This window comes from Thermothielavioides terrestris, chromosome 1 (genome assembly GCF_000226115.1).
Source record: "Thermothielavioides terrestris NRRL 8126 chromosome 1, complete sequence".
Lineage (NCBI taxonomy): Eukaryota > Fungi > Ascomycota > Sordariomycetes > Sordariales > Chaetomiaceae > Thermothielavioides > Thermothielavioides terrestris.
Genome location: NC_016457.1, coordinates 38,381 through 50,323, shown reverse-complemented (window position 1 = coordinate 50,323; position 11,943 = coordinate 38,381). Strand labels below are relative to the sequence as shown.

At 60.7% G+C, this 11,943-nt stretch overlaps 5 protein-coding genes across 5 annotated transcripts; 2 read left to right on the top strand and 3 right to left on the bottom strand.

Annotated features, from left to right (window-relative positions):
- Positions 1-28: 28 nt before the first annotated feature.
- Positions 29-1,007, bottom strand: THITE_2106075 (uncharacterized protein). The gene has a single exon (XM_003648478.1). It carries the CDS (start codon positions 813-815, stop codon positions 252-254), a length of 564 nt encoding a protein of 187 aa, XP_003648526.1. The 5' UTR covers positions 816-1,007; the 3' UTR covers positions 29-251.
- Positions 1,008-1,198: 191 nt separating this feature from the next.
- THITE_2106074 (uncharacterized protein) lies at positions 1,199-3,343 on the top strand. Its single transcript, XM_003648477.1, has one exon. The coding sequence runs from the start codon at positions 1,305-1,307 to the stop codon at positions 3,141-3,143; it is 1,839 nt and encodes a 612-aa protein (XP_003648525.1). The 5' UTR covers positions 1,199-1,304; the 3' UTR covers positions 3,144-3,343.
- Positions 3,343-5,205, bottom strand: THITE_2106073 (uncharacterized protein). Its single transcript, XM_003648476.1, has 2 exons — positions 4,993-5,205; positions 3,343-4,906 (listed from the first exon to the last, which is right to left on the bottom strand). The coding sequence occupies exons 1-2, from the start codon at positions 5,117-5,119 to the stop codon at positions 3,543-3,545; spliced, it is 1,491 nt and encodes a 496-aa protein (XP_003648524.1). The 5' UTR covers positions 5,120-5,205; the 3' UTR covers positions 3,343-3,542.
- Positions 5,206-6,093: 888 nt separating this feature from the next.
- THITE_120212 (uncharacterized protein) lies at positions 6,094-7,892 on the top strand (the record flags this gene model as incomplete). The annotated part of the gene is made up of 5 exons (XM_003648475.1): positions 6,094-6,173; positions 6,263-6,543; positions 6,612-6,879; positions 6,954-7,459; positions 7,528-7,892. The coding sequence occupies 5 exons, from the start codon at positions 6,094-6,096 to the stop codon at positions 7,890-7,892; spliced, it is 1,500 nt and encodes a 499-aa protein (XP_003648523.1).
- Positions 7,893-8,059: 167 nt separating this feature from the next.
- THITE_2106069 (uncharacterized protein) lies at positions 8,060-10,056 on the bottom strand. The gene is made up of 3 exons (XM_003648474.1): positions 9,404-10,056; positions 8,783-9,320; positions 8,060-8,707 (listed from the first exon to the last, which is right to left on the bottom strand). The coding sequence occupies exons 1-3, from the start codon at positions 9,865-9,867 to the stop codon at positions 8,228-8,230; spliced, it is 1,482 nt and encodes a 493-aa protein (XP_003648522.1). The 5' UTR covers positions 9,868-10,056; the 3' UTR covers positions 8,060-8,227.
- Between the last annotated feature and the right edge of the window lie 1,887 nt (positions 10,057-11,943).

Sequence of the window (11,943 nt, the reverse complement as noted above, 5' to 3'; positions counted from 1 at the left end):
ATGTGTGAGGCAGCCTGCGGGCTGGTATCAGGTCACATACCATCCTCGGCTTCCACCTGACCACCTCCGGCAGGCCCACTTCCTTGGCAAGCTTCGCCAGCTTTTCCTTGGACGCGACGTCACGGGGCTGCCTCACGCTGAGCTTGTCGACGTTCGAAAGCGCGTGGTGCTGGAAGGGTTCGCGGCCAAACTGATCCGGGGCCGGCGGGTTTGGCGACGAGGCGGGAGAGACCATGATATGTCTCGTAGTTTCAAGCGCAAGAATCAGCCGCCCTGCCCAGCATCGTTTGGTTAGCCGCCCGGCTCCTGAGTCCTGCGCGAAACCAACCAGGGCTCTCTCTGGGATGACAGAAGGGCAGGGTGCAGGTCTCTGCGAACGCACCGAAATAAGCCAGCCTCGTGTTGAAACCTCTCCTCCCTTGGTCGAAGCTCTTGTGTGTAATGGCAAGCCACTTGATCTCGTCCGGCAGCATCCTGTCGCCCTTGGGCCCCAGCAGGCGGTTGTACATGGCGTCCAGCTTCGCCGGGTCGTCGTTGTTGTGCCACACCGTCCGGCGGGGATCCTTGACGATGTTGATGGAGAAGCCGGGGCCCTTCATGCGCTCTGGCGTGTAGGACCACCGCGGCCGTTCTTGGGTCTCGAGTGCCGCATCAACAGCGTTGGAGTTGCGGGTGGCCGACGTCGTGGACAACTGTCGAACGGCAACGGCGGACGGACCGAGCCGCTGCGCGATCGAGTGGGCAGGGGCACTGCATCTCTGGAGCGCACTGCTGCAGCCCGATGAGAGCGCTGCGCAGGTGGAACGGAGCGCCATTGCGCCGCACGCTGCGAAGATCAACGGCCCGGGGCCCTTACAGGTGAGTCGTGAGTCGTGGAGTCGTGTGTCCTGGGGATGGCGAGTGGTGCATCGATGATCTCGCGCAGTTGTTTGATGCCCTCCAGTTTTGAGATGCGCGTCGCCTTGGGAATTTTTCCTGTCGAAACCTCGCCAGCTGGCAGGCTGGTCACGCCCGGCGTCTGGTAAGTGTTGAATACAGCACATTACGCGACGTAATTTACCTCTTAACACACGGGCCTTGGATCGTTCTTGGCAGGGGCCACCGCTTGTTAGCCTTCACATTCACTCCCATCAGCCAAGTGCCAATTGGCCCATCCCTACCTCGCTTCCCGCTCCGTTCGGTACCAGCAAGCCAAGTCTCGAGCTCCACCTCGCTTCCCCCAATTCGCAGCCTTTCGCATCAATCTCGCACCAACCGCAGAAGCGACGCGTTCCCGGTTGAATGGTCTCGCGCTGGCGGCAGCCATGTCGTCGTCTTCCGCGCCGCTCGCCCCGAAACGAAGTTCCGCCAGCGCCGGACCCGGCAGCAGCACCGCCAACAACATCAGCAGCAAAAACAACAGCGCCAGTTCTCTTCGCGAACGGCTCGCAGCCGTGCTCCCTCGAGGTTACAAGTTCGGCGTTCACCACATCTCGACCCCCCCGACGCGGGCCCAACCCCTCTGCCCCGCCCCACCGGGCCACCGGCCAGACAAGACTTACAAGGAGAGCCATTTCCTCGCAGTCTCGATCCTGACCGACCCCGCCAATGCCGCCGTGCCGGTGAAACGCGCCTCCCCGGGCGCCGGCCAGGCCAAGGAGGCTGAGGCGAGAAAACGGGTGCTCGTGTTCGCCATCGAGGTCTTCATCTTCACCACCGCTTACCAGACCACCCTCTTCGTATCGAAGGCCGACTCGACCGGCTATCTCCACCTCCTCGGCCTCCCAACAGGCTCTCCGTCTCCGATCCGCCAGGTCTGCGCCATCTTTCTCGCCCACCTCCTGGACCACCGCCAGCGCAGGCACGCCCAGTCCGTCGTCAACCTGTTCGCCCGTGCCCAGGCGCAATACCTCTTCCCCGGCAGTGTGCGCAACAAGGGGAAACATGTTCTGGACGACTGGGGCCTCGTCAGGTGGTGGTGCAAGATCTTGAACCCGCTGATGGAGGGCCTGAGCAAGCGCTCGTGGGGCAGCACCAAGGGCTACCTGCTCGTGCCCGGCTTGGAGGAGACGGAAATGCGGGCCTTCATCCCCCGGACGCCGGCGAGCACCCGGAACTGGGCCATCGGCCACCCTCTGGAGCGCATCTCACACTACACACGCGAGCTCGACTGGGTTCCGCCCCGGTGCTTGATCCCCAGCTACCCGGACGACCCCAAGGCGCGGTTCCGCGACGAGCTTGACGAGGAAGTATCGAAGCGGAAACAGGGCGCCGGGGCGTGGAAGAGTGTCAGGTCGTTGAGCCAGTTCTGGGAGATGATGGCCTTCCGTCAAGAGTGCTCGAGTGGGCGTTTGACTGGCTTCATCTGGTTGGTCTTTGACCCGCCCGTCAACAAGTCTGAGTCTCTCGGGAATTCTTCTCCCTCGGCCACCGTGGCAGCACCCAGCCTGGCGACCCCGAACGCCTCCTTCGACTCGTCCTTGACTCCACCGGCGCCGGCAACTCCGCCTCGGCGACGCGTCGATATCGCAACCCACACGCCTCAATCAAGCCCCCTCAAGACAGCGCCTGTGTCCCCTGCCGTGTCTTTGCCGCCACCATGCAAAGTTTCCAAGAAAAAGGCGAGAAAAAAGCTGTCCGGCCGAATCGTGCCACGCGCCCCGAAGATCAAGACCCAGGCGCGGAATTACCTCCAAGACCGCCCGACAACGACCGCTTACTATTACTGGCCTCAGGCGGGCCGCGGGGATAGGCTGGCGAGTGAAGCCGAGTACAAACGCATCGTCGAGCTGCTGCTCCATCTGGACTTCTCCACGCTCGATAAGGCTGCTGGTAGCTCTCAGCGATGGCTCAAAGAGGTCGGTCTGGGTGATGCCGCGGAGGGAGAGGTTGTGGGGAAAGCAGCCGCCCCTGAGTCGCTGAGGGTCAACGAAGCCGCTCCCACTGCTGCTGCCGGCAGCAACGCAACCAATTTAACTGGACTGATCAGAAGGAAGAACGCACCGCAATCGACTGCGCCTGATCCGGGCCGATCCTCAGATGCGGCCCTAGACATTCAGGGCGGGCCTGCGGCCGACTCGTCAGCCGCAAAGCAGGTAAATGTTCTTGAATCCGGCCTGGTGCGGAAAAAGAAAAAGGATTCGAGTGACGATGCTCGCCGGTAGGTGGTTATCACCCCCCGACCCGGGGTGGAATCTCCGCCATGGTTGCCTCAGCGATCGCCGCTGGCAGCCTTAGCTGCCTCTTGATACCATGCGGCAGTTGGGGTTGATGGATGCTTACCTTCCCTAGCATGGATGGGGCCAGTTTGCATATCAGCCTGGATCATTGTCCCTCCCCAACATCATTCTGATCAGAGAGTCCCGCTGCTAGCGTTGGCTGCTGGCACCAGGGAGACCCATTTTGTCCATGTTTACCTCCGCGCCGTCGTTTCCCGAGACGTGTACTGCATAGTATTCTTCCTACGGTCCGGGCTCTATGTAATAATACAACGTGAGAAGCACAAGCGTCCTGGCTGCCGGTATCTATCCGTCCAGCAGAATGGCCGACGGTCCCCCGACTGTTCAAACCCGCCGTCTCTTCACAGCTGGGGCGTCATCCTCGCGCGTCGTCCGGGACGCCTGGCTTTGCAGCTCGTCCAACTCCCTCCGGACCCACGACTGCGCCTCCCTGAGGAGCACTTTCTCGCCTATTCTGACGCACACGGCCATTTCCTGCCGCCCGGTCAGATTCCCGGCGTCCATGAGCTGCCTGTCGTCCTCGAGCGACGTGGCGTATTGTCGCTCGCGGGCTTGGAGGGCGGCCAGAACGGCCTGCAAGTACAACTCCTTGCGCATCTCCTTGTCCGAAGCAGCCCGGGCCGCAATCTCGGAATTGGCGACCTTCTTCGCGGCCTTGAGGAAGGCCTTGAACTGTTCGCCCAGCTCGTCCGGCAAGCCAGCGAAGACGGCGTCACCGCTTAGCTGTCCGGTGGAGTCGGGATCTGCACTGGAGCGCTCCAGCACGAAGCTCCCCTCGAAGTCGTCGTCGGCCCGGACCAGCTCCCGGACCTTGTCCCACTCGGAAGCGGTCCAGTGAGTCCCGACGCGGCCCTTCAGCTCGGCTTCGACGAGCTCCCACGGCAGCTCCACCACGTCGTAGCGGCTGTGCTTTGGCGTCACGTAGCCGTACCGGCGCAGGAGCTCGCCGTTTGGCAGCGGGCCGTAGTAGTTCAAGATCTCGTCGCCAGCCCTGATGGGCCGCAACGCGGTGGCCGTGAGCGCATCGTCGCCGTGATTGATGTGCGCATTGAACTCGGCGTCGGCGTTGAGCATATCGGCCATGGGGACCATGCCCAACATCGTCCTTCCCTCCCTGTCTTCGACCCACTCGTCGTCTTCGTCGGCCTCGTCGTTGTCCGAGTCGTCGTTTTCTAGGTCAAAGGCATAGGCCATGATGGTGCTTCCCATGCGGTGAGCCAGCTCGAACAGCTGGGCATCGTCGAGCTTCGCGCGCCCGGGGGGGAAGAAGACCTCTTCGTGGGCTCGAATCACCGGGAGTACCTTGGCCTCGATCATCCGGTCGGCCTCGGCCCTGCCAACCTTGGCCACCAGCGCGCTGGCTTGCAGTTCGGACAGCTCGGTGGGCGACCAGAACATGGGCGTGTCGAAGGTCGGTGGCAGCACATCCAGGTACGGTCTCCAGCGGGAGGCTTCCCCCTGGAGGTGCTCGTAGATCAAGACGAGGATGAGCAGAGTCCAGGAGTCCTGTGACGACGATGATGCGGCACCGTCCTCATCTCCCGAGTCGGAGTGGCCGGCGCCATGGTCGCCCTCGAGATCGAAGACATCCGGGATCTTGTCTCGGAGGGCTGAAGTTGCCGCGCAGAGTATGGCGCTGCGGGGGATGGTGAAGAGAACAGTGTCCGCGGGGATGTCTGCCTTGGCAACTGTGTGTGTAATAAATCAATCACGAACGGCTATGGTTAGCAATCAGAGCTGCAGAGTGAAGTTGCGGCTGAGTCTTCTTGCTCACTGATGCCGCGGCCAGCACCGCGTCCCCTGAGGTCCTCGACCACTATGTCGGGATGAAACGTGGCGCCGGGCAGGGCCTGGAACCAACTTGTGAACCTGCGCGTGCCTTCGGCAAACCCGGAATCCATCGCGAGGTGGCAGTGCTTGACTGTGAACTGTATTGCCCAGACTTGCCGATTTCCCCCTCAGTCGCTTACCTGATTCAACAATTCAGTTAAGGAACGCTCCGAGCAAATTTTACGTTGACCGAGCAGCGGGTGGCTCGTGCATAGCCGCCGACCATTACAACTTCCGGCACCACCATCACTCAGCCCCTGAACAACGTGTGTATACAACACGACCTTCCTTTTACAGCTCGTGAGCATCTTGTTAATGGACTGAGCAAGCTCGTCGAGGGCTATGATCCCCGCAATCCGATTGGATTCATAATTAGCCGTCGTGAGGGGGGTGTCTCAACGCCGGACTCCGAGCCGACAACTTGAAGCGCTCTCCGCGCCAACTCGCAGTCAGTCAGAGAAGAGTGTCCTTTCAGTCCGGGGCATCTGCAAGGAATCAAAGGCCGCGTGATGAGCGATGAGCGACTGTCGCGGCCGCCTCGGACGTAGCCCGGCATTCGGCGATGCCTCTCTGCTGGCCGCGTCACGGCTACAACCCCCGCATGACGCAATGTTCAATCGGATGGAAGTTAACTGCCCATGTTAGTTCCCCAGGGGTGCATCGCAGCGTCGTCTTCCCCCGTCACACAGGTGCTTCAGTTGCAGATACGGGTGAGCTGCTGTGCGACTCCGCAACGATCATCCAGCCGGACTCGCAGACGGCATCCGGGAATACAGAGGGATTGCGGGGAGAGATGCGGGGTTTTTGAGGAGACAGGCCTCGGTCTGGGATCGAACACCGAGTTTGTGACGGCGAGGTCGTCGAGGACATGGGACGAGCGGAGCGGAGCGCCCATAAAATGGGAACGGGGGGAGGGGGCGGCGACGCAGACATGACATGCCCGCCTCTCCCCGAGCAGCCCAGGCATTCTCTGTCTCCTGAGTCTGTGTCACTGCCTCCCTAGGTGCCTGGACAATTGCACGTCCGCGAGTGTGTTCGAAACATCATGCACCACTCTCAGAGCCTCCTATGCCTGCTGACTGCCTGCTGGCAGTCTGCCAGAGTATTGGCATTGCCGGCGCCGCAGTGAGCAACCCATATAGCCGCTCCTCCCCCGCGGCTCTGTCGGACATGCAACTAACCCTCCGCGCCGCCCCGCGATCTCGCATCACCAGGATTGGATCGTATGGTGAAACCACAGGTGCGGTCGGCGGTGTCACACCCCCCATCCCGACCGCCACGGCGCCCAGCGGCTCCCTCCGCGGAGACTCCAGCCTGTTGGGAGGCAACGCGCCGTTGCCCGACCCTGACAAGTCCGACTCGGCGGTCGTGTCCAATCCGCAGCTTGTCACCGGCCAAGAGGCCGACGCCAAGCTCGGTCTCTACCTGGACTTTGACAGTGCTAATCCCCCTCAGCCGATCCGCGGTGCCAACGGGAACACGGATCCCGGACCCCGTGAGCAGAATCTCCGGTGCTACCAAGGCTTGGAGAACGGCTGTGGTGCTGATTGAAGTTCCTTGCAGGCACCTTTGAGTATGAGAAGCTCAATCCGGACCTCTTCGCCCCGCCGGGAACGGACACGGGCGACATGCCCAACCTCATGTGGCCCATGGGCCTGTCGCACAACCGGCCCGGCACTGGCAAGAACTCGGGCTGGGCGAGACAGCAGAACACGGAAGTGCTGCCCGCAGCCAAGGCCATGGCAGGCGTTGACATGCGTCTGGCTCCCAACGCGTACCGGGAACTACACTGGCACACCGCGGGCGAGTGGGCCTTGATGTTGAAGGGCTGGTAATTGTCAACCGCCTACCGGGAAGCCGGGGCTTGTCCGGCGTCATTACGTGGCTGACATGGTCCAACTCTAGCGTGCGTGTTGCTGCCATTGACGACGAAGGAAGAAGCTTCGTTGACGATGTCTGCGCCGGCGACGTCTGGTTCTTCCCCGCCGGCATCCCGCACAGCATCCAGGCTTTCGACGAGGGCGCCGAGTTCCTGCTCGTGTTCGACAACGGCGACTTCTCCGAAGACGGCACCTTCCTGGTGACCGAGCTGTTTCTGCGCAACCCCGTTGAAGTGCTCAGCAAGGACTTCCGAGCCCCCGTCGACGCCTTCAACAACCTGCCGAAAGACCAGCTCTACATCTTCAACGGGACGCCCGCGCCCAAGGACATCTCGGAGCAGAACACCACGTCGTCGGCGGGCGCCATAACCGGGAACGGCTCGCTGACCTACCACTGGTCTCAGCAGAGACCCTACACCGTGCCGGGGGGCTCCGTGAAGATTCTGGATCCGCTCACCTTCCCGGCCGCCAAGATGTTTTCGGCCGCCCTGGTTGTCGTGCAGCCCGGGGCTCTCCGGGAGATCCACTGGCGTAGGCTCTCTCGCACACATGACTTTCTTGCCTCCGAGCATGCAAGTTGGCTAACAGTTCCTGGACAGACACGACCTCGGACGAGTGGAACTTCTTCCTGCAGGGGTCCGGACGCATTACCGTGTACGGAGCGCCCGCCTCGTCCCGCACATACGACTTCACCGCCGGCGACGTGGGCTACGTGCCCGTGGCCTGCGGTCACTACATTGAAAACACGGGCACCGAGGACCTGATCTTCCTCGAAGTCCTCCAGGCACCGAAATTCACCGACATCAGCGTCGCCCAGTGGCTCGCCCTGACGCCCAAACAGGTCGTGAAGGACCACCTTAACCTCCCCGACTCTGTCGTCGACGCGCTGCCCAAGGAAAAGCCCCTCATCTTGCCTGGAAACACGAACTCTACGGCGCTGGCCGGGAACGGCACAGCGTTCTGATCTTGGCGCTTTCAGATATGTCCCCAATTTCCTGTTATGGATGGATTTCTAAATGCCATCGAAAATGAATGACTATAATAGTCAATCATGCCTGCAGTTACTCGTTCGTTGGCGGGCGCTTGTGGCGGCATCAGGGGTCGCAATAATCAGCTGTGCGTCTGAGGATCGGCTGCATTTTCAATTTCAACTTTGATCTACCCTGCTTGTTTCCACTTACACCACTGCATCCACCTTATCCGGGCGGCAACCCCCCGCCTCAACACGGTGGCGTAAGTATTACAACGCACATCGACATGATGAATGTACCTAGGCACGTAGCCCGGATACTGACACGATCATGCCGTGGTCGGATCAATGGCCTGCGGGTAGTCGAAGAGCTGGGTGGGGTCCAGCTGCTTCTTGAGCTGCTTGAGCCGAGGCAGGTTCTGCCTGTAGTACACCTCTTCCGCCTGGGCCCGGCTCATGGCCGGGTCGGCGTAGTTGATGTACATGCCCCATTGCGTGGTGTTCAGGCCGCTGGTGAAGATGTTGACCCAGTCGTCGAGGAACGAGAAGCCGTTGGACGGGTAGGATCCGAAGTAGACTCGGTCGTAGAACTCGTACAGGAAGAGGTAGTTGGGGTCGCGGAATGCGAAGGACGTGGCGTTCGCGGGGACGTTGGTGACGGCCGAGTTGGCGCCGCCGAACATGTCGATGATGATGTACCAGGCCCGGCTGTTCGACCGGGCCTTCTCCACCCAGTAGTTGGACACATTCTGCAGCACGCTGCTCGGGAGCGCCGAGGTGACCAGGCTCTTGGAGTAGAACGTCTCGGCCTGTCCGGTCCGTGTGAGCCGAGCCTGGTCGAGCCGCGATCGTCGGCAGCGAAAGCGACGTAGGGCCGAACTTACCGCGTTATACGGACCCGTGATGTCGATCGTCGGGCTGTACGCGTAGTGCGCGAAGGCGTCCATCCAGTCGGATTCCTCCGTGTCGGACAGCTTTGCGCCGAGCTTGCTGAGGATAGGCTGCATGGCGCTCTGCAGGGCGCTCGAGTTGCCGTAGTACAGGCCTTGGAGTTGGGTCTGATACGAGTTGCCGAGGATTCGCATGTTTAGCTCCTTGGGCATGTCGGTCTTGACCCAGTCCTGGAGCTTCGCCCAGCCTGACGCGATCGAGGAAGCATTCTTCCAGGGCAAATCGACTTGGAACGTGGTGACCAGGGACGGCGCAGCGAATGTCTTGAACTGAAAGGATGCCACGATGCCGAAGTTGGAACCGGCGCCGCGCAGCGCCCAGAAGAGGTCCGGGTTCTCGGTCTCGGAAGCGTTCACCACGGTAGCGTTCGCGAGCACGACGGTCACCCCGGCGATCCAATCCAGAGCCAGCCCATGCAAATGCGAGCTAAAGCCAAAGCCGCCGTGCAAAGAATGACCGGCCACTCCCACGCTGTGATCAGCGATCCGACGTCAGCCACTTGCAGGGAAACGGGGGCAAGGACAGCATGAGCAGGGAGCGTCTATGGTGTGTACCCTGGGCAGGTCCCGTGGCTGAACGCCCGCTTTCCTTGCTCGTACAGAACGGTGGCGACGTGGCCCAGGCGTGCTCCGGGCTGGACCGTCGCGATTTGGGTCGTCGAGTCCAGCGTCACATTGTCCATGCGGTCGAGCTCAACCACGAGATGGCCATCTTCCCCGCCAAGACCAAACGATGCATAGCTGTGCCCGCCGGCCTTTGGGTTCACCTTGACGCCCACCTGGGCGGCGCAGGAGACGGCGGCTTGGATGTGCTCCGCGGTGGTCGGGACGGCGATAGCAACCGGGGTATAGGGCAGCCTCTGGTTGAACGGGTTGGCGTCGGTCTTCCACTCGTCCGAGTCCGGCGTGTCCACGGGGACCTTGGCGGCGCTCAGACAGTCGTCGATGGCGGCTCTCTTGGCCAGCGGATCAGCAGCGGCCAGGGCCGCCGCCACGGCGAAGGCGAAGGGAACCAACATGGCGCTGACGTGTGAGACTCGGACAATTGCGTCTTTCTTGGTGGTGAGAACCCACAGGGAAGCTTGCTCACTCGCCTGACCGCATGGCGAGAACCAGTCAGTTTAAGTGTTCTTGGCCTTCGGGCGGCCTGCCGCTGAGAAGGCGCTCCGCTGAGGCTGCAAAACACGGGGGTTACAGATGATTGTCACTCAGCCCACACCGCTGATACATCATCATATTGCGTGGCTAATTTAGCGTCGGGCGCGGAGCAATCAATACCTCGCGTTAGCCGTAACCTATCTGGACCACCCTCCCCCAGCCAACCCCCCCAACCCCCACAACTGTCTGTATATGTTGGAGGTGCGGACGGATCCTTACTACTGCAATGTGCCGTCCGCGCGCCCCTGGAAGGAGATTGTTGGGAACAACAGGATGAGTCCTGGGGCCCCGGATGGAACTTGAGTAGGGCTCGACCGGCCTACGTTCTTGACATCGAGACCTCCTGGGTGAGGCCAGCAGTTCGCGGTGCGATACGCGGACGTCCGGTGCGTTCCGCGTCAGGACATCACCCCAAGCCTCGACGACGGCTGCAGGAGAGCTGCATATTGGCTAAATTCTAATTTCCAGGGCAGGCCGCCCGGCTGCCGTCTCGGCACGTTGGCTCGGCCCTGGATGGGTTCGCCCTTGGTTGCATCTGTCCCTCGGGAGATCCACGCGGTTGGCAACGCCCCTTGTGTGACGATCTCATTCTGCATAAACTGTTCAGCCGTACCAATGAAGTGCCCCGAGTGCCCACCGGCCAGCGCATCGCGGAAGCACGGTTCCCGGGAAACTCCAGCGGCGGTGGGGGGAACCTCTGCATGTCATGCAATGCACATAGCGATTTATATACCACACCACTGCTTATCTGGTGTAGTGTATCGTGACATGCCGCAGACACAACGTGCTTCCGGATGGCACACGGCATGTCCGCCATGCCCGCTCGCGCTCGGCGTAGCGCTTGAGTACGGCGCTCCAAACGCATCACTGTCTATTAACCTAAACCCGTTTGCAACTGACCGCCAGCTGAACAATCGCTATAGCAACCAGCTTACCCCGCTGCAACCCGATTTTAAGAATCGCCCCTCGCTCTGTATAATCGCCCCTCCCTCTATGCAATTAAAGATATTTGAGCTACTTTATACCTTGTAATACCTCTAGGAGCTATAGGCAGGGCGTATATAAGCTATAGGCAGGGTGTATAAGTGTAGCTGCCGTAGATAGGGTGTACAACTATAGCTGCTATAGGCAAGATGTACAACTGTAGCTGCTGTAGGTAGGATGCATAATTGTGGCTGCTGTAGGCAAGGTACGCAACTGTAGGTGCCACGGTATGTAACTGTGGGTGCCACAGGGTGCGCAACTGCCCTGTGGGTGCCGTAGGGTATGCAACTGTGAGTGCCGCAGAGTACCTCAGGTATACAACTATGGGTGCCACGGTATGTAACTATGGGTGCCGCAGGGTACGCAACTGCCCTATAGGTGCCGTAGGGTATGTAACTGTAGGTGCCGCAGGGTATATAACTATAGGTGCCATAGTGGTATATAACTGTGGGTACCGTAGTGGTACGTAACTATAGGTGCTACAAGGTATATACAAGCTATAGGTAGGTAAGTGGGAGCGATAGGCAGGGTAGGCAATGTTTTATTGCATATAGCGAAGAGCGATTTTGAAAGTGGGCCAGGTTTGTTTGTTTAGTTGGAGTTAGTTGCAAACGAGTGTTACGTTTATGGACAGTGATGCGTTTGGAGCGCCGTACTCGAGGGTTCCTGGACCACCCACTTCGGTCTTGTGCTCCGGCGTAACCTCTTGGCATCTTGGCGCACTCCAAACTCCCGCAACACTGCGAGAGTCTCGGGCAGTCTCGACCGTGCCCGCCCGCTCCGCCGGCCCACCCAGCGCGCTCGACACGCTGCTGCACATACGCAGTACTCGGACATGCCGGGGAAGCGTGCCAGAACGTCAGAGCGCGTCGGCGCGGTAGTAAGATGAAGCCGGATAGCCTTGGTGGCCTCAAGAAATCACCGTCTTGGCGTAATAGGCCCTGCGAAAGAAC

Bases quoted from the DNA above. Each gene is read 5' to 3' on its own strand.
- THITE_2106075 (XM_003648478.1), bottom strand. From the start codon at position 815: ATGGCGCTCCGTTCCACCTGCGCAGCGCTCTCATCGGGCTGCAGCAGT.
- THITE_2106074 (XM_003648477.1), top strand. From the start codon at position 1,305: ATGTCGTCGTCTTCCGCGCCGCTCGCCCCGAAACGAAGTTCCGCCAGC.
- THITE_2106073 (XM_003648476.1), bottom strand. From the start codon at position 5,119: ATGGATTCCGGGTTTGCCGAAGGCACGCGCAGGTTCACAAGTTGGTTC. The intron at 4,907-4,992 runs GTGAGCAAGAAG...TTACACACACAG, and splicing joins CGGTGCTGGCCGCGGCATCA to TTGCCAAGGCAGACATCCCC.
- THITE_2106069 (XM_003648474.1), bottom strand. From the start codon at position 9,867: ATGTTGGTTCCCTTCGCCTTCGCCGTGGCGGCGGCCCTGGCCGCTGCT. The intron at 9,321-9,403 runs GTACACACCATA...CGCTGATCACAG, and splicing joins AGCCACGGGACCTGCCCAGG to CGTGGGAGTGGCCGGTCATT. The intron at 8,708-8,782 runs GTAAGTTCGGCC...CGGACCGGACAG, and splicing joins TCACGGGTCCGTATAACGCG to GCCGAGACGTTCTACTCCAA.